This window comes from Zonotrichia albicollis, chromosome 16, assembly GCF_047830755.1.
Source record: "Zonotrichia albicollis isolate bZonAlb1 chromosome 16, bZonAlb1.hap1, whole genome shotgun sequence".
Taxonomy (NCBI): domain Eukaryota; kingdom Metazoa; phylum Chordata; class Aves; order Passeriformes; family Passerellidae; genus Zonotrichia; species Zonotrichia albicollis.
Window position 1 is genome coordinate 12,484,096 of NC_133834.1, and position 27,699 is coordinate 12,511,794.

The 27,699-nt window shown below is 37.5% G+C and overlaps 1 protein-coding gene across 40 annotated transcripts in view; it reads right to left on the reverse strand.

The window, feature by feature from the left end:
- The window catches only part of RBFOX1 (RNA binding fox-1 homolog 1), a 1,150,782-nt gene that overhangs the window by 489,845 nt on the left and 633,238 nt on the right, over nucleotides 1-27,699 (reverse strand). For 34 of the 40 annotated variants that reach the window (XM_074553000.1, XM_074553022.1, XM_074553010.1 and 31 more), the window contains one exon: nucleotides 26,065-26,112. The exons of the other annotated variants lie outside the window; for them this stretch is intronic. In XM_074553000.1, the coding sequence (XP_074409101.1) occupies nucleotides 26,065-26,112 (48 nt within the window). The remainder of the gene's footprint in view (nucleotides 1-26,064; nucleotides 26,113-27,699) is intronic. 40 annotated transcript variants of the gene reach the window in all.

Here is a 27,699-nt window from a genome sequence, read left to right on the forward strand (position 1 = left end):
TGGGGGCACCTTGTTTTCAATAACAGATAAATAAAAAGTATTATTTACTGTACTACAAAGTTAGCTCATGTTGGCAGACAGAAAGGAGGTGAATGAATGGAGTAAAAATTGAAAACTACTCATATTTGCATGGGTAATGATGACATCAAACTAATGCATTGTTTGTTCTGAGACTGCAAACAGATTTTGGTCAAGGCTCAGGATAACCCAGAGTTACAGGCAAGCCAACTTTCTGTGCTGTGGTACCCAAGCAGGGCTGCCAAAATTCTTTTGGCTGCTTAATTCAAGTTTGTGTGTTGTTTTTTTACTTCAAACCAATTGCAAGTTATCACTCTTTAGTGCTCAAAACACTCAGCAGCTGGCAGGGTATTTCTGAAATTGTCAACCTGGAATTAAACTGTCCCCTTCCAGACCCAGAGGGATGAGAGATGTTGGGGAAGAGAAGGTCTGTTACACAATATTGGTCAAAAAATCCTGAGCAATTAAAGAAGAATCAAATGTTATATTTTTTCACTAAATTGCCAAACAGCTTGAGAAAAATAACCCACACATTACTTGATAAACCAGAAAAGAAATAAAGGTAAATCTCAAAAGGAAACTCTTGAAAAGGACTTTGTGATGGCAAGTAAAGTGGGGTTTTATATCCCTGTTTTAACTGGTGAAGAGGATTCTGTGCAGACTATGACCCTGTCCCTAGGCAACTAAAAGCTGTGTTGTTGTTTATGATGATTAATTTCCTAGACTGTTATGTTTCAAGGTAATAAATTATTTACAACAAACCTCAGTAAAGCTAAATGAGCTCAGACCTGGGGAGACATTTTGAAGGTGTGAAAAGGATTGGGATGAGGGGAACTAAAATAAAATGCCTAAGATAAAGAATCCTGTCAGCTTTAAAGGGTGAAAATTGTAAAAGGAAATGTAATAATGGACTATAAAATATGTATGGGTGAAGTGAAATTTTGAGAATATAGACCTGATTCAAAGTTTTCAGGACTGAAGCAAAAGGCAATGTTAAGGTTGTGAAGGTAGAGAAGTGTGTCTGGTGATGTTACTGCATTGCACTACTCCAAAAATGCAAAATGAACTAAAACCAGGGCAATTAAAACTTCTAAAAATCAGGATTTCGTGCACTCCACAGAATGCTCCAACCCCACCTTCCAGCAAGATTCCTGTTCCACTGGAGCCCAGCCATGCAGATGCATCAGGCTGATCAGATGCTGAGCCACTATTAGAAACATAAACAAACAATTAGGAAAGCTCCTACTCAATAACACTGGGCAGAGCATCCAAACCCAAATGCAGCTTAATGGAGAAATAAATCTTGCTGTTTTCTGTGCACAAGACATTTCTGCCAGCCACAGCAGTAAGGCCCCATGCCATGGGGAGCCAACAAACATTTATCCAGAGCAGAGATTTTTCCATTCTGTGCTCTAACAGACTGAAAGGGTCAGAGAACTCATGTGCTGATGCACTCTACCAATAATTTTTTTTAACAGATGAGAAAGAAACTTGACAAATGTTTAAGTAATTAAAATAATGTCCAATTACTGTGTCTTTCTCTCATCTCCTCTTTTTTCTTTTTTTTTTTTTTTTTAATAGATTCTTTGATGCTTTTTCCCTTCAGGATAAAGAACTTCCCCTCAGTAAAATAGGTTAACTTTCCCCCAGCAACCCATTCCCTATTCTGTTTATACTTTATTTTCTTTTTACTGAATATGCTCTGTGTAATACTATCTAGATGGATCATGACACCTCCAGTAAATTTTTAAAAATCTTACCTATTTGTACTAAGGGATTAAAGTATTACCAATCTCTTCCAATTCCTAACTCAAAGATAAAATACAGGCAAGTTGTAAGCAGTAAATCTATTTTGGAAGCAACAGAACCTACGCTGCACAATTTAAAATGTGTCTACACCCACATAAAGAACTTCCTATTTAAAATATTACAGACTGAAATTGCATGTCCGGGTTTGTTTACCTCAACTCTCACAACAAAGACACGCATTAAGTATGATTTAAAGCTTCTAACAATCAGCAGACACAAATACTGAGTAATACCACTTGTACCTGAGCAAATTCAGATTTCTCATCTGTGTGGAGGGAGCAAATAGCAACACACACCTACACAGCACAGGTGATTCAAAGCTACCTGCTTCAATACTTGCCTCAAATTTCAGTCTGTCTCAGACAACAAGTGCAACTACAAATATTTTGAAATTGTGTCATTGGATTTCTACTTGTGGAATTTTTTAAAAACAGATCCTAAAATTAGTTTCTGGCTTAGTTGACTGGCTTTGAGTAAAGCACTTTTGGGCTCCTCTTTTGGTTACATTGATGTGACACAGGCTGTACTGTTTTAATCATCTGTGCTTTCAATGCATGGTGATGAGGGAATTATCATGCACTTGGGGACTTGGTGTAATTAGGAAAGTGGCACAGCAGGGGAATGGAAATGATTTCAAAACCTTCACAAATTACCCAGCCACTGTTGCACTGCTGTTTGTTTTAAGTTGCTGCAGAGGCATCCAAGCGAAAAGCATGAACAACGAATCAAAAGAATGCCTGGTATTATAAATAATTAAAATTTCTGCCCTATCATTTCTCAAGGCTCATAAGAAGCAAGGACGTGCAACCAACTGGGTCAGACAAATGAATCCATTCACACAGCTGGTAAAAGAGTCTGCCTGAGCATAGCTAATGTGCTGGGGTAGGAATATTTGAGCAGGTGTAATTATACTAATGATTTATTGAATGTTTGATTAATTGGAAATTAAGTGAATGCACAGTGGCAGAATTGTCATAGCAAATCGTTCAGCTGTTTGGTTAAAAGGTGCTCAATCTCCCTTCAGTAAAGCAATTAAGAACATCCTAAATCACGGAAATGAATTATCTGTGCAGAATTATCTGATGTAATGATACTGCACACAAACTAAACCCTATGAACACACTATCCTAACAAGTGAATTCATGAACTTAAATTACAAATACCTTACACTGCTCATTAAAGCAAGGGCCCTCATGACTTCTGAGATACAATGTGGGAAAAGAAGAATGTAGAGTCCAGAAAGTCTCAAAACCTCAGGATGTAGAGTCCAGAAAGTCTCAAAACCTCAGGAAGAGGCTCACATTGCTCATGATTAACCAATTAATTATTAGGAAATCTATATCCCAGATAAATCTTTGGTTTATATTTTCAATGACCTGTTTTAGAGTAACTTAACAAAGAACCCCTACTACTGCCTTATAAAAATCATTCCAGCATTGGTTAAAGAATCTGCCAAAATGGAGTTCTGATGTTTCTTTTTCATTCTGAGTTCACTGATTACAAGTCCAATCCAATTCAAAATTACTTGAGTGCTACAACTACAGGTTTAGCTTGGGATACTGAAACCCAGTTGCCCCATATTTGACATATTTGGATCAAGCATTGCCATTTGGATCCAGAATATCTTGCAATAGCTTTTTGATAGTGCAGTTAACAGGAAAAAAAAAGCCAAGTCCCTTCATAAGTGGAATATTATCAAAAGATGAAAATTATATAATGCAAAGCCAGAATCAGAACATGCAAATGAGTAGTCAGCCTGCAGCAGGTAATTATCAGATAATAGGTTTACTATTCTTATCCTTTCAAGTATTTGCTAAGGCAGTTCAGAAAATTTTAGAAGGGAACAGTGAGCCCACAGCCAGTTCTTGGAACAGAAGATTTCTTTAGGAGTTCTATAAAAAATAAACACTGCCTTTACTATGACTCCTGATCAGTTTAAGGGCGCCTGTTGGGGTGTGGATCAGGAGACCAGAGCCACACTGCAAACCCCAGCTAAAACCTGGGCCAGAAATTTGTTTTGTACTCAGGTGTTTGTGTGGTGGAAGGGTGCTGTCAGCCTGGAAAAGGCACATTTCCAGGGAACTCTTCTCTTGGAATGCTTCTGCTGAGGTTCAGGCACATTCACATCTAAACCCCAAACCACCTAAAACAATCTTTTTCCCAAATAAAGCTGGATTTTGTTTGCTAACTGGTCTATATAGAGAAAAAATTCTTTATTCATACAACGCAAACAGCTCTGCCCAATTTCTGACCACAGCCAGGAGTTAACAGGACCTGGCAGATAAAGAAGATTTGAAGAATTTCATGTCTAATCACAGTGACTGCTTTCCCACAAGGCTGATGCAAACCATACAGACTCTTTAGTTTAAGCAGAGAGTTCTACTGATAAAAACTGAAAAAAGAAATAATTTGTGTTTTCTCCTGTCCTCTGAACAGGGCTTTTCTAGCTACTCATTTTTGTCTCCTTCTGGCAGGGAAAGGGTAGCAGCCCTGTGGGCTTGCTGCAAGTTGTAAAAGCCATAGAGCTGAAGAGAGATCAAGAGAGCTGTATCTGCTCTTTGAATGCTCATTCCCAACCTGAAGAGCTCCTTCAGCAGCACTTGAGAGCACTCCATGCTATAACCACAGCAATGGAACCACTTGACCGAGTCAAGCTGGAGCAAGTCTATCATCACACAGCTCCTCCTCTCCCACTTTGAGACAGAATCCTCTGATCCCAATTAACAGAAAAGCTTAATTAAAATAAAATTAGCGCTCTTTGCTTTCCCTGCTGTCCTCCCTGCTGTGAAAATCTACTGGTACGCTGACTTGTAATTACCAAATTGACTTATTTTAAAATGCTTTCTTTGAATTTCCATTGATCATATTTTGCTCTCCAGTCAGTCTGGCTCTTTTCCAGTTCAAGAAGAAGAGCCACCACCCTTACCTCCACATGAGAGATGCCAATATCATCACTGCTAAGCTCCACACTGTCTGTCAAACAGTTGCAATATTACCCAAGGTTTTACATAACCCTAAAACCACCAAACCACATTCAGAATTGATGCTAACATGCCAAAACATGAAAAGAACACATATGGCCAGCAATCCACTCACAGAGAAACCCCCTCCAAGCTAGAAACACCAAATATTGCAGGTTATTTCAACAATTATCAACTCAAGTCTGGTGCTGTTGTATATGGCAGGACTGGATTTCATTCCTGGCAGACAAACAAGAGGGATTTCACCTTCCTGCTACTGAGACAGCAAAGCTTGAGAAAATAAATTTGAGTGACTCTGAAACCACTTTACTCATCCAGCAGCTGGGAGAAAGCCTTGCCAAAGAGAAACTCTCCATCTAACACTTTCCTTCACCAATAATAGGATAAGATCTTTCTATCCCAACAAGAAAGAAAAATTCTTGATGGACCATTTGTAAGACACAGAAAATGTGATCTGACAAGATTTAAAGAAATAAATATTAATAACTCAGGTGATTTCCCAGATGTAGTATATTATATATGGAAAGCTACAGAGGAAATAGGAAGGTTCAAATCTTTCTTCATAAACTTGTATGAATAATTCCACTTCTATTTGGATAATGACACAGATTTGAATAGGTGTTAGTATTGAAATCACCTTGCACATAGTAATTACACACCACAAACTGTTTTTTCATGTGAGATCAGAAAAGGTTCACCTTAGATAAAAGCATACTGAAACATTAAAAAATTATATCAAGCAGCTAAAGGAAGGAACAGATAATAGGTCATCTTAGAAAATAAGAGAATATCAGTTAGTTCACTATTTAATAAAATTTTAGGTTGCTCAGTAGTATAGATGTAAGAGTTCTGTATAAATTGATCAACAAAAAATACTGGTTATTTAGGACTGAAAATAATTTTGAAAAACCTAACACTGCAATAGAGAGCCTGCCATTTGCTGGAAGCAAGTGCTGATTTCTAGCTTTCAACTGAAGTATGATCTCTCTAGCTTTAAAACAATGCACATTCTTGAACTTAGATCTCTCCCTGAAAGCTAACTGCAAATCTCCAAATTTAGTTCTCAAACCTGTGTATGCACTGCTGAAATCCAGCCCAGCCCAGCTGAGCACCAACACACTGCTTGGTCACTCAGGAGCCTTTCCCCTGCTTCCCCTACCTTAACAAGTTTCGAGGAACAAATGTCCAGGTCTTATTATTTTCCCTGATAGCAACTGGCCAAGCCACAACAGCTGAAAAACCTGAACCTGGTTGTAGACAGAGTTGTGGATACCCATTTCCACTTCTCTCCCCACTTTCTGGGTGCAAATGTATTCAAATGTATTTGAAAGTTTGCAAATGCTCCTTTTCCTTCCTGAATAAATCCCATCATTCCAATTGCTAAATTCACAAACAAACTCCTATAAATGTACTCAACAAGAGATGATGACATTTCCCTCATCCTCTCCTGCACAGTGAGAACAAACACCAGGCAGCCCCTTCTCCCAGAGATCACTGGCACAACCCTGCCTTTGTCTTCCCCTTTCCCAGAGCAGGGCACCCTCCAGCTCCACCCAGCCCAAGGCAAACACCCAGAGCATCCTCAAAAAGGCTCAGGCTTGTAGCCGTGATATTTTCTAAAAAATCTTTTTCTTAGGATGTTTTTCTCCTGAGAAGCTGAGAGGCCTCAGGAACAAAGTGTAAACAATGATTATCTGCTGCTGTGGAATGCAACAGGTGCCTCTGTGATTGGTCTCATCTGGTTGTTTCTAATTAATGGCCAATCACAGTCAGCTGGCAGACTCTGTCTGAGACACAAGCCATTGTAATTCATTCCTTCTTTTTTCTATTCTTAGCTAACCTTCTGATGAAATCCTTTCTTCTTTTAGTATAGTTTTAATATAATATACATCACAAAATAATAAATCAAGCCTTCTGAAACATGGAGTCAACATTCTCGTCTTTTCCCTCATCCTGGGACTCCTGTGAACAGTGTCACACAGGCTGGCACAGGAGATATTCCTGGGGGATGCTCAGCCTGGCACAGGATCTGTGCCCTGTCCTGCAGCACTGTTTGTGCCAGCCCTGTGCACATTCTCTTTGAACTGGCCTTGCTGGTGAGCACTGGTCCCTGGGTGCATCACCTGCCCTTAAAACAGGGCAATGCTGGCTCCTGTCTCTGACTAGCCAGGATTTTCAGGAGAAATTTTCATTTCCTCATTATAGACATACTTCCCAACTTAAGTAGCTTGGATTTTACAACAGGAAAGAATGAGCTTCCTGAATTGTTGACTGTCCTGTTCTGGGTCTCACAAACTTTATTTCTCACTTTTCCCTTTAGTTTATTGTTATTCTTATCCCATTAACATAAGCTGTGTCTCAGTGCAACTGCATGTCTGACATGATAAAAACCAACCCAAATCTCACTTTAAGATATTACACACACATTGTATAACCCATTAAATAATGAAAGTGTGGCAGGGAATAACTCACACAAACCCTACAGTTTTTAATACATGGTGCAGACAGCTACAAATCTGCTGCTGGTGCTGGGGCCTCCTGCTTCAGAGCCTAAGCCACGTGCCTGGGAGACTTTAGAAAATGAGCAATCAGTGATGGAATGTGGCACAATTTTGTGAGATATTACTGCTCCCAGCGTCCTGGTGCTGCCTGCTGGAGAGCTGGGGGCCTGCTGCTCCCCACCAGGCACCAAAGTTTCATTAATCAACCCCCAGCATTTGTTCCTGACGACGTTTTTGACATTTACACAACATTTTTTTCATTTTTCATTACTCCAAGGAAAAACAAGAATAAAGGATCTCCTGTTTCCAGATCATCATTTAAACAGACTGAAGTGGTTTTATGGAAGTGTTTTTATGCAGTAATTTTTGATTTAGTATAGAATTATAATCAGCAAATAACTAAATGTATTTGTAGGCTTTGTAGTTTATAAAGGGAGTCATTAGAAAACAACACTTTCCATATGTTATGCTTTATGAACTGACAACAACAAAACTGAAAAAAACTCTTATCCTCACCTCAGTCTTGGCTCTTATTTCCAGCATCTAGGGGGAAATTTTTTGTAAATTATTTATTCCTACACATGTGCATTAACCTCAGTTGACTGTGTAATATGAAAACTATATATAGTAAGCATCAAAATAATATTTTGCAGATATTTTTATTTGTCTCCAGAAATTAATCCGTTTTTCCTATAAAATATTTCTTTTAATCTTATGAAGCTTTTTCTCCCCTAGTTTTGTTTTTTTTTTTTTTTTTTTTTTTAATAGTAAGTGATGCTTTCTCTATTGAATTGGCTGGAAAAATTACAGTTAAACCATATCAACTTGGTTGTTTATAAGGGGAAAATGGATTGTGAAAATATTGTTTTCTTTCTTCCATGCACTTAAGTATTTTGCATGTTTTATCTGGAACTATGCATGTCTCATCAATTTAGCAAACAGAGAGAGAGAGAAAACTCACATATTGGAAAACTTCAGATCAAAACAGCCAAACTTTACCTTTTATTTCTTTTTTTTGTTCTTCAATGCAGAGCAATCAGATAACATTAAAAAATCTGCATACTGATAATAAACACATTTCTTTCCTCACTCAGTTCCCATAACCATCACACTCTCCACATTGCAACAGGTAATTCTGCAGAGAACATTGAACCTCAGCAGTTCTAAATTATTTTTTGTTTGAAACCCTCCAAGTGCTTTGGGGGGCAGTTGTCCTGGGGACACTCAGCACCAGAATGCCCTGACCAAAGGAAAACCCTTTCATTATAAACAATTACAGAACCATTATTAAAGACAGCAACACAGCCATACAAAAACTGCCAGCCAGCTCAGAATGCTTCACAAGAAATCAGAATAAAAGAATGATTGAGGAGCTCAAAACTCCTTGGAAATGTCCCTCACATTTCCTCCTGAGAGTTTGCAGCAATGAACCACATATCCCTCCTGTACAGGGGGAATTCTGAGATCAGAACACTCAGAGAGGCATTGGGTATGTGAATAAAACTCATGAACTCAAGCTACAGGCTCATCATTAGCTTCTCTTTTCCTGCTTCCACTTGAAGCTAAGTCAGCATTTTATGTCTGGAATAATGTGCTTGGGCAAACATTAAAAAATGTGTTCTTCATTTAAAAATTCTACATATTCTGTAGGACACTGAATGTCTTTGACTTTTTCCATATAAGAAAACCAATTGCACTAAAATGAGGTTTCACTTTACAGCATCTTAAAAACAAAAATCACTGAAAAAATTCTTTTCTAAAATCACTTGCACCTTTAATGTGTAAAATAAACCAGTAGAGTGCTATAATTGTTCCAGAGATTATGGCCAACATCCAGATAAACCACAGCACCCTCAAGGTGGCCAAAGAGGCCCCAGTGCATGGCTAAAAGGTTTCATTGATATCACCACAGAAACAATAGGGCATCTCCCCCTTTTATCCTCTTTGCATTTATACTGCCTGCATTGTGTTTTCAAGATTTCACCATCACTACATAGAAATCTAAATTTTTTTTTACTTTTTTCCTACTGTTCAGTATACAAGAGTTAAGAGTGAGATAATTAGAAATTTCCAAAAGAAAGATATTAAAGAACTAGTCTAAAAAACTGCATATGTAAGAATTATGGAGAATTTTTCAGGCAACTGCACATTTCCATAAATGCACATGTATATCTAAATAAAACAAAATCTTTGAAGGATAGCTATAGGGATTTTTTTAATTACATGACCTCAGAATATCAGTAGCTTTTCATTATTATACTGAAGAGAACCTGAAACATCTAATTAAATGTCAGGATTGATTTCATATTTTCAAGTTTGAATTTACTGGATCTGCTTTACAAAAACTTCCAATAATAAAACAATAAATTAAAAATAAAGTAAAAAGAGACAAATTATATACAGTTTTGTCAAAGAAGTTATGAGTTGCTCAAAGGGATGGTATATTAACCATTTTATTAAGACTGATTTACTAGCAAGGGTTTCTGATGAAGACAACTGATATAGTCTCTATAATTAATCTGTGTCAACTCAAAGAGATTCTTATCTCCTGTAAGAAATTGGAAGAATTGATTTCCTGCCCCTCCCATCTCTCAGATGAGCCCCTGTCTGAAGAGCAGCATTTCTGGTTTGTTATTTGCTGCAAAAGAGACACCTCACCAATACATGTACCAAATATCCAAGGCTGAACCATTAGCTTCACATTATCACACACAGGAAACAGGAAACTCAAATTAGGGAGCAGTGGCAGAAGGTTTTGTTTGAATGCAAAAAATGTCTAGACTGAGAATTACATTTCATATCAACAACATAATTTGTCTTCCTCAAATAAAAACAAAAACACATCACAGGGATCATTCTAAAGGAGATTTATATGTGCCTGAATAATCACAACAGTTCAAAATAACCATTTTTATGTGCCTATATGATGAGCTGGTTCTGGAATAATAAATAAACAGAATGCTTTTGCAGCTTAATTAACAGTTCCACCTGTCCTGAGACTTCACAGCAACAAATTGCACTTGGAGGTTACACAGGAAAAGGAACAACACAAGTCATGCACAAAAACCCATGGAGAACAATCAGAGCTCAGAAAACCAGGGAAAACCATGGAATCTAGAGTGGTTTGAGTTGGAAGAGACCTTAAAGATCATCCAGTTCTGACATCCCTGCCATGGCAGGGACACCTTCCACTGTCCCAGGGTGCTCCAAGCTCCATCCAGCCTGGCCTTGGGTATTTCAAGGGATCCAGGGGCAGCCACAAATGATCTGGCCGCCAGTAGGAGAATAAAGATTTTCCTAAGTGGAACAGAACGGGAATTCTTCCTCCAACAGCCAAATTCTCCATCCAAGTCACCCAGCAGGTAATTAGCTCCCTTCAGGCAATACCCAGCCCTCGCACTGTACAGTCATTTCAGTCTTTTCAAAAGGAATTCAACTGTCTTAATTACTAAAATAAAAAGTGGTGAGGTATTTTAGGAACCTCTTTTCAGTGCCTAGCTCTTAGCATGAAATATTACGTTAGAAGATAAGCCTTAGTAAGACACAGTTTATTTCTTTTTCTACGAGATAAACTCCCTGCTGTAACATTGAATCTCTGTCAGCTTGTTTATTTTTTTAATTTCCCACTCATGACAGGTAAATATTTAGCACCACTGGATGACTCATTCATGTGGAAGATCTTTCAGGATTCCCAAGTACTCACTACACTAATAGAAATGCAATTAAGAATAATTTAGTTTAAAGCTGTAAAAGATAACTCCACAGTGCACACCTCCACTCCCAGCTCAGAAACATATTCAAAATACAACTTCCAGACACCAACATTTCTTATGCACTCCATCCATATAAAACATCATTGGCTGTTGATTTCAACTTGATTAAACCCTTAACAGTGTATTGAATAATTACAGAATACCATAAACTTGTATTATATTCCTTTGAGGAGCCCTGTTACCAAAGGGATGACACACACTAAATTCACTCTAACTTTTTAACAGATTCTTAAGTACAAATACAAAATAAAAATCAACCAAGATTGGAGCAGACAAAAGCAGTAAGTAGAAACTTTGAATAAACAAGACCATGTACCAAAGACTTTGCATTACCTACCAAAGACTTTACATTACCTACTGAGTAAATAAAGATTAGAAAACCCAGTCAATGGAATATTGGAGGGGAAGGGGGGACACACACAAAATAAAACAAACAAAAAAACCCCAACCAAACAAAAAAAATTTAAAAACATCAACATCCAAGGCAAACTTCATTATAAAATTTACAAATCCCCCTTTCCAAAGACTATAATTGGCTACATGTAAGTAATTATAATACCAGACTTGAAAATTCTGATGAAAAGTTTAATGCCAGCAATGGCAACTCAGACTTATAATGAGCTTCTGGGGCACATAAAATTGCATTGGCAAGGGTGGGACATCAACCACTCTGTGAGACAATGCACATCATCAGAGCAGCAGGGGCACAGAGGTTACAGGGATTAACACAGGTCAGGCAAGTTCTGATTTATTACTAAAAACTCCTTTATTTTTAGTACATTATAATATAAAAATAGATGATCATTATATAAATTACTGTTAAATTATTATAATATATATTAATATAATAAATATCGTAATGCTATAATAATTTTCTATTATATTGTTATATTTTATATGAATAGAATGGATTTTATAATATAGTGTTTTATATTATTTATAAGCATAATATATTTATATTTATTTTTATAGTTTTATATTTATTTATATTATTATATTATAATGCTTACAGAAAAAAGCAGTTTTCCCTACACACAGCCATGGCACTTATTAATCTTGCCAGTCAAAAATCCCCTTTCAGCTCCCCCAGATGCTGTAAATAAATGCCTGGCTAAGTAGCCAGGTCCTGTGCTGTGCCCTGCAGGCCACACGAGTCAGGCTTTCATTGACTGGCTGGAAAAGGCAAGTTAATAGTTGTGGGTCTCTGGTTTATCCCCAGGAGTGTCACATGGCAGCTCCAGATAAAAGAATCCACTGCTAATTTCGCCCTCCCTTATATAAATGTCAAGCATTGTGCAGCAGCCCACCCCTTAGAGACTCATGTGCAAATGGTTTCTGTGAACAATTCTGTAACAGCAACCTCGTTGTGGAAGCCCAAGTTGTTTGGCAATCCCACACTCAGCAATGAGGGAAAACAAATAAATAAACCCCACTATTACAGGTAATAAACCTGCTCAGATAAATATGCTTAAGCATAACAATCATGTTAGAGAGCAGAGCAAATCGCAGCAAAATCAAAAGCTGCAGAAGTGGTGGGGGCTGAGGTGTGCTTCTCACTTTAGTAACGTATTCACTTGTGGTTTGAACAAATTAATAGAATTGCTTTTGTGAAAGAATTTCATCACGACTATTACAGAAATAAATAACATAAACTCTGTTTTCAAAAGCATCATCCCAGAACAATTCACCTACTTAGCACCAAATCCTTCAAGCTGGTTTTGTGTTATATCATTCATATCCCTGCTTTGAGAATTGGCTACCCCAGCTTCTCTTTGCTCATTATGAACAGAAATAAATAAATGAAAGGAAATCCTTATCAAGATACATAAATCCAGCAGTAATCCTCTCCCTCTAATAAAATAATCTTATACAAATAATGCCTAAATGACATCAAGAGTTCTGGAAGAAAAGGAGGAGGGAGGTGAAAGAGTAAAGGAAAAGCACCTAGGCTTCTGTCACAGGCCACTTGTGACAAAAAGTGCTCTCATTTTAGGCTGAAGTGTAAAAATATAGTGTTTGGGACTAGTTTCCATAGGCCAGCATGAAAAGTAAGCTGCATTTTGTAATGCCTTACAACAATTTAATTTCTTCATTGCCTGGTTCTTGTGTGATTCAGAGAGAAAGAGCAGCTGCTGTCACACACATGGATTTGGTGCAACATATAAACATAGAACTAAAATTCCAACTATTTTGATTTGTAAAAATTGTACATTATTGTATAATTTTTATACATTAAAATAGTTAATGTATAAAACAGATGTGGGCATTGGAATGTTTCAATTTTTACTACATACAACAAAAAGCAGTGAAGAAAAGTAGAAAGAAGAGTGGCCTGAGAGAAGCCATTTTTTATTCATTTTGTCATGTAAAACACTTACAAAAATAGTTATAGTGGAGTAAGGATTCACCACATTAAAGTATAATACAGAGACAGTAGAAAAATTATTTTGGTTTTGTATCAGATCTAAACAAGCCCAATAACCATCCAGAAGAGCTGCAGTGACAGTGCAATAATGGAGAACCCAGACCATGGATTCTGCTGAGGACGAACAGGCCTTAAGATAACTTGCAGGTTATTATGAAATGAAGTCGTTGGGGGTGAGGAATAAACCCAACACCTATTCCATGCAAAAAAGGGACAGGAGCTCCTGGCAGGTGTGTTCTTGAGCCTGCAGTGCCATCGTCTGGCTATGGAAGCTATATCAGCACGGGGTGGGGAAATGCAGCCAGCTAAATATTTAAATGTAAAAAAAACCAAGCCTCAGTGCTATGCACATTTGTTAAAATACGTGGTACTGAGGGGAGGTGTAGTATTTACGTGGAGAAGACTTGCATGCATAAAAGAAAATGTGATTCTCAAATAAAGACAGAATATGTGAGCAGAACATTGAAACCAACTGACTAAAAACTATGGCTAAAATGCCATGTAATACAGAATCATGCTTGTCTGGTCATTTTTTTCCTTATTTTTCTTCTTTTAATAGAGTTAATAGTTTAAAATTTAAGTTAAACTATGTAATTTGAAAACTGTTGCTAAATAGTTTATGATTGTGGACCTCAGAGGCAAATGCACAAAGTGGTATTTCATTAATTAAGGGACTACAACAACAAATTTTGAACTAAATATCTCATAACATTTAAACCACATACGTATAATCGACTCTGAGCTTCACTATGCCAGAGAAAAAAATAAAAAAAGAACATTTTCTTTCTCATAATGATTGTTACAGCACCCACAGCTAAGCAACTTTAGGGGTAAGCAAATCGAGCTTGAATGATGTTTTAGACAAAGCTCAAATGAAATTAAAAGAGACATTTTGCATAACTAAGGACTGTTGGGATCATCAGCCTGATCCTAAAATTCAGATAGGATAAAAAAATCTTCAGGACATGACACAAGAAGCTCTGGGAAAACTCACAATAAGTTTGGATATGTTTCAAGTACACAGGAAAGTAAGAGGCAGTAAGGTAAGAGCAGTTTGTGACATTTACATCAACTTTTTCTAAGTGACTCTGAGAGTTCCAGAGATCTTTTAATTAATTTTGAAGCAGTGTTTGGGGTGAGAGAGAACGTACAAGGAATGTTTTGAAAGATAAATTCATCAGCATGCGGAATAACTTGGTCTAGGCTCCAGTATCACTCAATTCTCCGTTCTTCTGTGTCAGATTACAACAGATCAGGTTTGAGCACAATGCCATTTGGTTTAAAGGCACAAAGTTAATAAATTCCCAATAGAGTTCAGCTTACAGAGTCTCCAAAATAAACATGTCAGAGCTTGCACTGGTTAAGGAACTTGAAAAGTGAGCAGATTTCCAAAAATGATGACACCTTCCTTTGAAGATTCCACTTTAGGAACAAACATTAAAAGTTTTGGAACACAAAAATCTCCAAATCTCACAGCAACAACCAATATTTGCTTTTGCTCCAGCTGAGGCTGGAAGCTCTGCAAGTGAGCCCACATAATCCTTTCTTTCCTCAGATGGAACTGATGCTTTTTTCCTTCATGCAGTGAGACAGAGCCTCACTGCACTCACAGCTGCCATGTAAATACAGCAACCTTACCCAGATGTCTTAATTATCTTATGGCCATGGCCAGGAGTGAGGGAATGCCCAGAATTACAAAGTTTTTGGAGGTTGTTCAAAGGGATTTCAATGATACAGCAACATTCCATTTAAATTCATTTGGAAATGCCAGTGACTGTAAATAAGGTCACCTGGGCTGGTTTGAAAAATGAATTTGGAACTCCCTTGAAAGCATTTTCTTCTCACAGCAAACAGAACCTGGCCAGAACTCCAGCACCTGGAGTGGGGGGGTTATTGTGTACAGTGTAGGAAAGCTGTGACAGCACAGACCTCCTTTAAAGAAACCAGCCTTCAGCTGAGATGCAATCAGCTTGTTGGGACAGAATTTGCTGGAATATATATATAATAAATATATAATATTTATTTATAATATATAATAAATGCAGCTGGAAAACACAACCATGTGCTAATTTGTGCTAGGATCAAAACTAGGTCCATGGTGGACATGGACAACTCTTGCAACTGATTAACATAACAAGTTCTATTTCCAAGCACTCCAAAGGAATGGAAATACAGAGTCAAGGCAGATTCAGTAAAGTCCAATAGCTGGGGCAACATTTTAAAGAAACAGAGGTATCATGCTAATATAATTAAAATATCAAATCAACAAGGGCTCTGTAAGTACTGACTGTGGTATGGGTGGCAGAACACAAGATATTTTAACACACAAAACTTGGTCACTAAATTAGGGAGAACTTTGTACTTCACAGAACTGAAACACTTTATATATGTTCTTAATTAATAATGTTCTTAATCTGACACACAATTTTAAGACTTTGATACAAATGAAGCTGTACTAGAGAGATGAGTGTTACTTTTCTGCATGCTATTGAATCTCAATGCTCTCATAGATTTGATGCAATACAGATTCTAAGGGTTTTCAATTTACCTTTTGTACATTTTTTTACTTAGACTGTGTAGTAAAGATTCAAAATTCATTGCATTTTAACAAACAGTGCATCACAGTTCTTCAAAAGCATTTCACAGAATATAACCAATACAGAAGGGCAAAGTTCTTTTGGTGTTCCAACTTTTCAAAATTACTCAAATACTGCCAAAAGAAATTTCATCCCAAGGTCAGTTAGAAATACACTGAGCAATCATTTTGCATCTTCAACAGCAGAGAAAAGGCATCAAAGCAGATACAAACCCAACCCTTTTCATGCAGGAATGCGTTCTACAACTTTGGAAAAGAATGGGGGAAATATTGACTTGCAAGGCCATGAGAGCCAGGCAGGATGCTCGTGACTGGATGTCACATTCCATATCTAGCATCTCAGAGGAAAAAAGCAAAGTTTCTGATTTTCTCTTGTTGCTGTGAACCAAAGAAATATTGGAGCCTGTTCAGGAGAAATACTGGAATCTGTCTAGGAGAAATACAACAGTACAGGCAGATAAGGACAAGCCAGCAACACAATAAAACAACATCAAACTTCAGGTGCAAAATCAAAAAGTTCCAGGAGGTACCAATAAAAGTGTCTTAACTAAGGCACAAAGAACGTTTTCCATCCAGCTGTTGTGACAGCACCTCAGATGGTATAATAAGATTTTACACCTCCCTGCAAATTTTGCCTTGCATTACCCATTAGCCAATTACCAGCAAAAGGCCACAGCAAGCCAAAGTTTTCAGAAACAAACAAATCTGCTGAAACAGATGTTCCCTGCTGGATTTCAGACAATTCACACATGGAACAAACCTGCTCTGTTCCTTACACTTCAACCTTATCAAGTATTGGAAGTGAAAGATGGTAACAGAGATCAGATTTTTTTTTTTAAATGGCTTTGTTTTGAAGTCAAAATGTTTGCTCCTTACATGATATGAATATTGCCATTATCCAGGAAAAAAACCTAAATTACCTGTCTTTTGTATATAAGCCTGCTGATGAGGATGGATAAAATGAAGAATAAAAGAAGCCTTACATTAAACTTTGAATATCAGCATTCTTTTTTCAACATTTATACTCAATTTTTTTTTCAGAAATATTCTCTGATCTTTTAAACAACAGTTGTGAGACAGCAAGTATGACACAGTGGGACATGCTTGTACACCAATCCTTGTAATACTGTCCTGTTTTAGTACTGAAGAGATGAGATAAATGGCAGAACTCCTGGATTTTCCTGACCTTGATCAAGAAGAACAAATTTTTAGCTGAAGTGTGCAACACTGCCATGATTACATCAATCTAATCTGGAAAGCACATGGTTTATATATAAACCATGATCTCTGCCTCATCCATCACATTGAAAGACAATAAAACATACTTCTGTTCAAAAAATCCAGGAAAATAAAAATCCATTAACCCTTATTTTACTCCTTACATAAGAACCCTCAACCATGTTTCAAATACTACAGAAAGGTGCATACATATTCAGGTTTCTAAATATGGATATATATAAATTTAAATGTAAATGCTCTTACAGTAAACAGGCATTGTCAGAGAAAAATATACTCTGCATCATTGCTGAAGATATCAGTTCTGAAATAATGGAATTAGGCAATATTGATCAAACTGCCCAACCATCACTATAAAAAGCCATCTATTGCTACAGAGAAAAGATTTACCTGGCAAGAGATCCAACGCAACTAAAAAAGACAAACTGGAATCAGTGAGAAATGAATTGGATTGCTGGACAGAAGCATATTCTTGCACATGTTCAAGCTACTGGGAAAGTAACAGAGCCAGCAGGTACCAAAAAACCTTTCCAAATGTCTGCTTACCCTTTCCTGATCCAATCACAGCCATGCTGTTAATCAGGCTGGATTACAGCCCAGATATTAATTTGGCAAACAAAACAATCATCTGATTCAGTCTGTCCCCTTCAGATATGCTGAAAACAATCTGCCACTGATAATCCTGCCATGCATGCACTCCTGGAGAGCCATTTGTGCTGAGATGAGATCTCTGCACTCACACACAAATGCCATAAGGATTCTCTATCCATTCACAGGGTGGAAATGTGTCCTTAAGGCCCAAGGAATGTGCACAGTGAAGGGAGGCAGCTCAAGGAGTTGTGGACTCCTTTGGACTAATAATAAATAAATCCTGCAGGTGAACTGATGCTGTGCTGGCTCCTCGAAGCGTCACTGAGCAGAGGAGCCCTGTCCTGCTGCTGGGATCCCTTCAGCTTCCTCTGCACCTCCTGGGCTTTGGGTTTGGTTACAGCTTTTTGTCTCTTCACCTAATAAACTATCTCAACTCATGAATTGTCTCACCTGTACCTTTGCTGTGTCTCTCCAACCCCAGTGTCAGGTGGATGGGTGTACCAGCTCATCAGTGAGTCCAACCCTGTGGGTGACATCCTGTCCCTCCTCCTGCACTGTGACAGTGCTGTTAAACATTAAATTACTCCTCTTTGAATCACTGTTTGCAGAGAGCCTCAATGCCCAAAAAGAATCATTTCTACATCACATTTTTAGTGATTATATGAAATTACTTAATCCTTTATAACAAAGGATTACACAAGCCAACTCCTGCACAGCACCTGGATACCAACAAGGGGTTAACAAAGAGGAGGAATCACAGAGCTCCAGCCCCTGTAGCCACACATTTCTGTGTAGGGAGCAGGAATGAACCTGTCCAACAGATACAGAACTGAGCCCACATGCACAGACGGTCAGTGCACAACCTCTCCTCCCATCCGCAGTAATGCTGAAGACATGGAGCAGAAGAAACAAATGAGGATTTTTATTACCTAATATTCCTAAATATTTCCATAAGAATTTATTCTAATTCTCATTTTTTTAAAATTCTGATTATAAGGGGAAAAAAATGCGAAAAAATAAGCATTGACTCAAATTTTCAATATAAGAGTTTAGACTTTCCATAGGTACACAGCATATGATAGAGAAAGAATGTTATTTATCTCTCTCCATTTTATTTGAGTTCTTCTCACACATCTCAAGTGTCATTTCCAAGTTTCCTGTACAATAGTTTCACAGGACTACACAACTGTTACACCACACAGAACAGCCTGAGGTCAGAGCATTTGTCTGGGTTAAATAAATGCACAGCAACTGCAACTCCCTCCATAGCAGCATATTTGTGAGCTTGTAGCTCTACTACAAGAACTCTGAATAAATCATAAAAACTCACATTTCCATTTCTTTTTCTGGAGCAATACATAATCTCTGATTTCTACCTCACCAATAGCGCTCTTAAAGGATAGTTAAGGAAAATAAACTTGTCAATGGATATTTTCCTAACTGAGAGGAAAACTAAAATGTTGGAACAAAACATTTCCATGCCTAAGCACAGGTTGGCAATAAGTTAAATGAAAGAAAAGGGCCCAGCCTGAGTCTCTTCAGTCTATACAGAGATAATTTTGCTCACATCAGTCTAAGCTCTCCCTTCTCTTTCAGTGCTCCTTAGACCAGGTCCAAAAACATCTTCAAATAAGGTGGGTCATAGGTACGTGTTGTCAGTTCAGTCTTTCTTTATCAAATCTGTCATAAATAAAGATTAAATCTTTATTTTAAAAAGTGAGGAAAAAAAAGACAGAGAAGGAAATGTCAACTGGAAACTGGCTTGTCTCCAAAGCATCAATGACCATGAAACTCCTGGCACATGGAAACCCTGTAAAACCCCACACTGAGGAGCCTGGGATATGAACACCTGGCACCACCCAAAACCTTTTAAAAGCAAATATTCCACCACAGCAGCAGAAGCTGCTGTCTCCCATTGCTGTGAAGTTTTATTGGTGCACAAACAGACAAAATCCAAGACATGTTCCCATTCACAGCATACTAATATTTACAGATCTGTGGAGTTTTCCCTTTTTTATATAACTTCAAAAGCCAATTCCTCTCTACTTTTATACCTGTTAAAAACTTAATGGCCAAATGTAAACAAAATTTCAGCCATGCTGGAGTCTCCCCCTAATTATTTTTCAGTTAATTTTTAGAGTTAATTAGCATCAACACAGACTTGAGTTTTCCCCTTCCCCTCTGATTCTTCTCCCCTGAATCTCAATTTTTTAACTTTCCATTTAGCCAAGTGTTCAAGCAAACAGTTTCTGTCTCCTGCCCTCCCCCTTGTCCCCAAGTGAAACATAATTCCTTGTATGCAATGCAGGTACAGTACATAGGAATATATGCCAAAGTAACTTGAGCATGCATTTACTTCAGTGCTAATAAAATATTTTATTCATGCATATAAAAGAATGTTCTTTCTAGCTCGGTGAGCTTTTTAAGAGTTATTAGCAGGAATGTGTCATATACCTAATGAAATTTATTTCAAGGTAGAAGAGATTCAAAAAGAAAAGTAAAATAAAGTCTGAGAACTAATTCTGTAGACAATCACAGAATTATAATTTTGAGATTTATCAAAATATCTTCAAGATGAAGATTTGAAAAAAAAAAATCTCCCAATAAAAATGTAATTTATTTGCAGCAGCAACCATGTTTATACATATTAATACAGGGATAGGAGATGTGATGGCTCAAGGTGGAACACATTGGGTAAAAACCAGACTGTAGTGAAAGCTTTTTTTAGCCCTGTGCCTTAGCAGGTATTGCAGCCCAGCAAATCCACTATCCATGTCCCTTCTGTGTATTCAGCATATGTAAAAGTCATGCAGCAGAACACGTTGACACTTCAGTGGGAGGTCAAATTATTGTTTTGGCACTTCTGTCACGCCTGTCACTTCAATTCCACTTTATCAAATTACAGATTGCTAGATAGAGTTGGATTAAGGGGAAAGACAGACACACACACACAGAGGAGCAACTGTCACCACTTCAGTTGTGAAATCCCATAATTGCATGTCAGTGACAGCGAGAACAAGAGAGCAGTAATAGGGCTGACATTATGAGCATTCAAATACCAGGAAACTTTGCAGCAAGACTTTGCGCTCTGTCAAGCCACATGCCAGGAAGTGGACTGGATTTCTGAGCAATTCCTCACATTAGAATTGCCAATATTTATTAGGCTGGCTAATAAATAAAGCAGCGTCTTAAGTTGCAGGGCAACTTTCAGCTCCCTGTTTTCCCACAAGTGTTGCTTTTATTTGAAAAGAATATAAAACTAAGACAAAGGAGAAAAAAAATCCTTTGATTTAAAAATATCACTAAAAGTACTATGAACAGCAATAAATACTGCCCAAATAACTGGGCAGTATAAACCCAAAAAAGATTGTGGGTTTCATTCAACTTTCTGAGTTTAAGGATCCCTGGAGAGCAACGGATCTTGATTTCAAGATCTATATATAGATAGATGTATATATTTATATATAGATCTATATATAAATAATTGTGAAGGAATTAGCCATGGATTTCAAGTAAGTTTTCTGGTAACAAACAAACAACACACATCCCCTTAGATAACTTCACCCTTTTGTGGAAGTTGTGGGAACTCTGTGCTGAGGAAGGCATCACATAAATCTGACTTACATGAGCTGAGATGTCAGGGGAAACATCTGCTGTGCTGTGACAGGAGGATGCTATTCCTGGAACAGCTCATTATTCCCCCTCTGGGTTGCTCCCCCTGCTTCCTCAGTTCTGTGGTCAACCCTCTCCACTTGGTGTGCTCCTGTCCTGCAATGGCTCAGCAACACCTTGCACTGTTTGTGCACCAGGGAAAGAGGCAGGGGAATGAGGAATCATTTGTTCACTCTGTTAGAAGGGCCATTAGCACTCAAAACTTCCTTAGATTCCTCCAAATCCATACCCAAATACAATTTAGATACTTCCCTACCAATCCATTGGAGTCTGTGATCTACCCTCACAACAACAAAAATCATTCTTTGAATGGGATTGAAAATGCATCTCAATAATACAATTATGCACGATGATTGCACAATGCCTTCACAAGGGAATATACATGACACTTATTCCTATTCACTGCTCAAGAGCCCCTAAACAGCAGGAAAAGGGGCTACCATGAAAGAAAACAGTACAATAACAAACCCACATCTATGATGCCAGGAGCTGACTTAGTCCCTCCATGGTGCTCCTCACTGTTCGATACCTTATTAATTCCCTTCTACAGTAATCTGAGAATCAGAGAAATTGCATTAATTTTTTTCTCTTAAAAAACCCATTCTCAAACTTGCAGAAAAAACATCTTTATATGATCACTATAATAAACTAAAAGAAGCCCAAAAACAGCCTGCAAGAAACCATTGAATAGACAAAGCAAAATATATTTGTAATGCTTTTCTTTTTCTCCTCATTTTGTCTCAGACACACTTTATAACCTTGCCTACATCTGCCCTTCATCCATCTATTTCTCCATATGCAAGTCAAGCCATAGAACTGTAAGTACTTTCCTCATAGGTGTTTTTAATTTGTTTGCCAAGTAATTTGAGATCCACTGACAGAAGGTACTAAAGGGAAAAAAAAATGAAATATTTTGCACAGCTGGCAGAGAAAAGGAAAGGCATTTCTGCCTCCCCCATACCCCCCAGCAGGTAATAGGGAGTTAGGAACATTATGGCACTCCAGGGAACCTTCCTGACCCATCAGGTTATTGCTCTGATGCTCTGCCATAAACTCTGCAGCTCTCATAAAACCTCTGCACTCCCAGCTCTCAACTGGGACATTTTCAAGTCAAGATGCATCTCAGAAATATTCTCTCCATCAGCCACTTCCTTCTCCAGAAGGGAAAATGCAGCAGGACGCCCTGGGTGACCCTGAGCCCCCTGCTAATGGTGCTGAGCTGCTGCTGAATGGGGCATTTGCAACAGGAGAATGGCACTGCACATCACAGCCAGCACAGCCCCATCAGGGGCAGAATAAACTGAAATAAAACACAGATGGAACAGCCAGAGCTGAAGAATAAAACATTCCCAGCATGGGGAAAACGAGCTGAGACAAAACTATCCAGCACAGAAAGGTCACTGTAAGTTAACTTCCAGTTTGCAGTGTCAGGTGGAAATGTCACACAAAGGATGTCAGGGGATGTAACTTCATATCAGAGTTTTGGTTTCACAGCATTGCCATGATATAATTTGATGATATGACAATTGCAGAGTAAAACAAAGTCAGTCCTTTGTGCTCTATTCAGATCTCAAAGACAGAGCAGGACTGGGAGAAATCTTATTTACAGTTTCTTTTTCTACTTATATTTTTGGAGATTACTGTTTGAAGCAAGTCCCATATAAACATATTGAAAAAAAACGATAACTGCTCGGACCAAGTAAAGATATGAACTGAGCTCAAATTAAAAAAAAAAAGAATTATAAAATATAATTTTATAAAAAACAAGGTAGGTTTTTTAGGTAATGGGACATGATGGAGCTGTGTAAGGGCAGCACCAACAAAACAGCTGCACGCATTAGAAGCCTTCTAGAGACAGACAGTGGTTTGGTTATATCAAATGGAAGGATTTCAAAGGAATTCTCTCCCTCTTGGCAAAATGGCCAATATCCTTATTAATTGCCTTCCACCAGAACCGTTTTGTTTGTGCCCAACACACAGAGTTATATCAGAAAACATGGGCGAAAGGAAAAACAACCTGACCATCTGCCATCAGCCTTGCAATAGCAGAACATCACACAGGCTTTGGAATCATGGCTCAAATTCCCAAACATCACATAGCTAGCTGCAGATTTCCATAGATTTTTTACAAAAATCACACATGGAATGTTTTTAACAGGATTTTTCCTGTGACAATTTAAGGGTCACTTTCCTACATTTGTTTCTTTGAGAAGCAAAGCTGAGATCACACGAGCCATTAAACATCCAATATTGTGACGTTCAGAATGGTGCTGGGAGATCAAAACAAGAAAGCTCGGGAGTGTCAAATGCAGAAAAAAAATATTCATTAAGTAGGAAATGAGTTGTACATGCACTTATGGGTCTTCTGCAGGGAAAGGTAAAGGCAATTAAGTAATTCATAATTATCCAGACCAGAGAGAGCAGACTGCTCATTGCTTATCACCTGGTATTCTCAAACCTGGCAGCTTTTAGCCTTGTAGGAAATAAATAAAAATCTTACATGGAAAGGTCAGTTGAAGACAATGAAAGGAGAGGCAGATCACAGTGATGAAGTGGTTACGATAATTAACTGCTATTTTGGAATTTACAGAATAATACATTTCAAAATAATAAGTACAGTTATTAAATTTGAGTTTGCCTGCAGGCAATGCTTTAGTCATGGTTACATAAATTTCTACTTCAGAAGTTACAGATTAGAAAACTTCAGAAAAAAAGGAACACAAGAAAAGGCACCTTGCAAGTTTGTATTTTGTGGTTAAATGGGAAAAATTCCCATTAATTACTCATGATATAGTTCATTAGTAGTATATTCCATTATGGAAGTGCAAATTATTAGACACTAATGATGCATGCCCTAATTGCAGTAGTTTGTCTTGATTCCAAGTTCAATGAAATAAAAATATTTATTTACAATGTTTCAGGTTTATGAGATATGTTACATTCTTAATTGATGCTTTCAACAAACATGAACCAATTCATTAGTATTAACCAAGACTGATAGATCTGTGTTTGATGATCACTGGTAACTCCCTCCCTGGACTGGAAAGAACAACTGCCTCTTGAACTTGGTGGAAGCTCCAATTTTGGGACCAAATACAGAGAAAAGATGAAACAGATCATGCAACAGGAGGTGTTTATCACATTCCTGCTCTTCCAAAATAAAATGCTCAAACAAAATAACAAAAAGAAGAAGAAATATCCAGGGGTTTTCTAAACAATCCTTTCTGCTAATTGCGATCTCTGGATATCCTGAGTCACTGAAGGTGGAAACCAGCCCAGCTCAGAGCAGTCCCTTTAAACAACAAGAGAAGGGCTCAGACACATCTCCTGAAATTCCTCCTGAGGTACAAACCATGCATCATAAACCAGGAAAAAACCCACAGTTCGCTGCCAACAGGCTGGGCTCTGCTAGATTAAAGTTGCAATACCAGGAAGAAGAAATGCAGCACTTTAATAAATTATTGTTCAAAGCTTGTCAGGCTCCTGACACCTCTTCCCATAATTCACACTACAGAAAACTACTGGCTTGGGCAGTTTTAATAGTTGATAAACACTAAAAAAAGTCAAAACTTGGGATTTAGAAGTAAGGCCCCAGCCTTGGTTTTAGTGCAAATTAAAGCAACATGAACCTAAATGGAAGCACCTGGAGGGTTTGATGCAAGCTGATGCTCAGAACCTGCAGCCTCAGTGGGACAGAGCAAGTACCAGCTGGACTTAGAGACTTTAAAATCACATCATGTGCTCAACACTTCCACAAACTCAGTTATTATTTCACACAGAAATACCCTGCACAGATCCAGATTTTCAAATTTCAGTAGCAACAGATTTTCAAGCAAAACACATTTCTCTCTTTAAAACTGCATTGATATTTATTTCTGACAATTTAACAAGGTTTCTTTGTGAAGCCTTTATTTCTTGGCTAGTTTTTACCATGAGTAAGGAGAAGAACACAACTGAAAATATATTTTCTATCTGGTTTATATTTGTCTACAGAAAATAAAACTGGAAACATTTGTTTTAATCAACCCTTTAAAAGAAAAAAATAAGGTTTCAAAGGTACTACTTTTAAAGCAAGAAAAAGCAATTATCTTGCTGTGTTACAAATATTTAACATGGTATGCCAACTTTATCATAACAGACTCTCAATAACTTTGTTAACAATGTAAATTAAGAATAGGAAGTGCAACTGCCTTGTAAACTTTTTTTTTGTAGCACAAAGAGATTAGCACTATAATTCACTTCTGCTTCTTCTGAAACAGTTATTCAAATTTTTAACAAGTATATTCAATAGAGTAAGACTGATTTCTCCCCATTGAAGTTAAAATACAACATGAACACTTACGCATGCTAAGAACCATAAAATAATTTCACATGGTTTAATAAAAAAACCCCTGAACAACAACCAGAGAAAATCCCAGCCACTAGAGCTGCCTGAAAAATCACATTAAAACAAGGCACTTACTTTTCTGTCCTCAGTTTCTACACCAGAACTGCACTCTGCTTTAGTGTCCTGAAAGCACAAACAGAGAAGCCCATGTCACAAACACATTGAGCAGCACTGGGGAGTAACTCAGCCTGAAGAATGGTTATTTTTGTACAGAGTTATTAAATATTCAATGTCTAGTATTGTGCCTTTATGTGAAGTTCTTTAAACTTTACTACAGGCATTAATTTAAAGACAGGATTGAAAAATCACACAAAAATAAATACAAACACCCCAAACCTATTTCAATATAGCATAGCCAGCTCTCAGGAGAAAATATGATTTGTTAGTATACATTTTCTTTTTTTGTTTCCATCTTGAGGAAAATACATTTCTTGCTCACTTTTTTTTTAATAAATTATGGAAGCTGAAAGAAATATAAAGGTAAGCTAAAGAGGAAAAACTGCTCAAGCTTCTGTCTGTTATTCAGTGCTAGCTAGGAGCTGATAGAGATTTGTGTCTGAATCTCATTGCAATGTGCAAGAGCAGCAAAGCCTCTGTTTATGGCAAACATTTAAATGTGTGTGCACAGACTTGTACACGTGTGGATATCTTGGACATGTTTTCTTCAGGAATGAAACAAATTATCCCAAACCTAAGAACACCCAACACATGATCCTTTTATTCCTAAAGTATTTTGACTCATTGCACCTATGGATTTTTGTGCTGATAACTATTATCACAAAAATTACACTCCAAGAGGTATTTTTTGCTGCAGTCACCCTTTTTACAGCAAGTCACTACTGGAAACTGAGTAAGCCAAGTACAAATCAAGTCACTAAACAATTGTAGAAAAGTACCCTACTAATTTTCTTTTAAACTTTACTTTTCTAGTGAGGAGATTCTTGAAAGCAAATTTTGCTTAACTATTGCAGCTTTAGAGATTTCTATAGGGAAAGGAATAACATAAGGCTCAGGGAAATTTTTTTGTGAAAAGTACTTCCCCAACCTCTCACCAAAGCTGGAACTACTCTAAGAAGATTTCAAATTAGTGGTTAGTTACTTGCACATAAATTCAAATGCTGATAGCAAATAGCAGCTCCTATTAAAGATGAAAATGAACGTAATATAAAGAATTTATGTTTCTTCTACAGCATGTCTATTCATCTTAAATTAAGGACTGGTTTTACTTCAAAGCCAAAGACTGTTTACCTAAACCTATGAAAGTTCTCAAAAAATTAAATAATTCAGCCAAGCAAGATAAAGCAAGGTTTCCTGGGAAAAATACTTCAATTCACAGTAAATTATACTAAAGATGGTTTCATAAGGCATATCAAGTTGTAGCACTTCTTAGGAAGCAAAAAAACATTTGTTATTCTAGCCAGTCTAATACATGAATCAGCACCTCTAATACTCTTTATATGCCATCACTTTTCATGGGGAGCCAGATTGCAGTTTGGGGAATAAAACACTCAAAAATTTTCTTTCAAGTGTTTCTTACTGGCAGCCAGACAGTCTCTCCCTGCATCTCCCACGTGGAGGAGAAGGAAATTCTCTCTCTGCCCACAGGCTCACTTCCTGAGCCTGTTTGGATATTTACACCTGCTTCATTTTGGGGAGGGGAAAAAAACCTCAGATTTTTCAAAAGCCTTCTCCCTCATGGGAATGAATTCA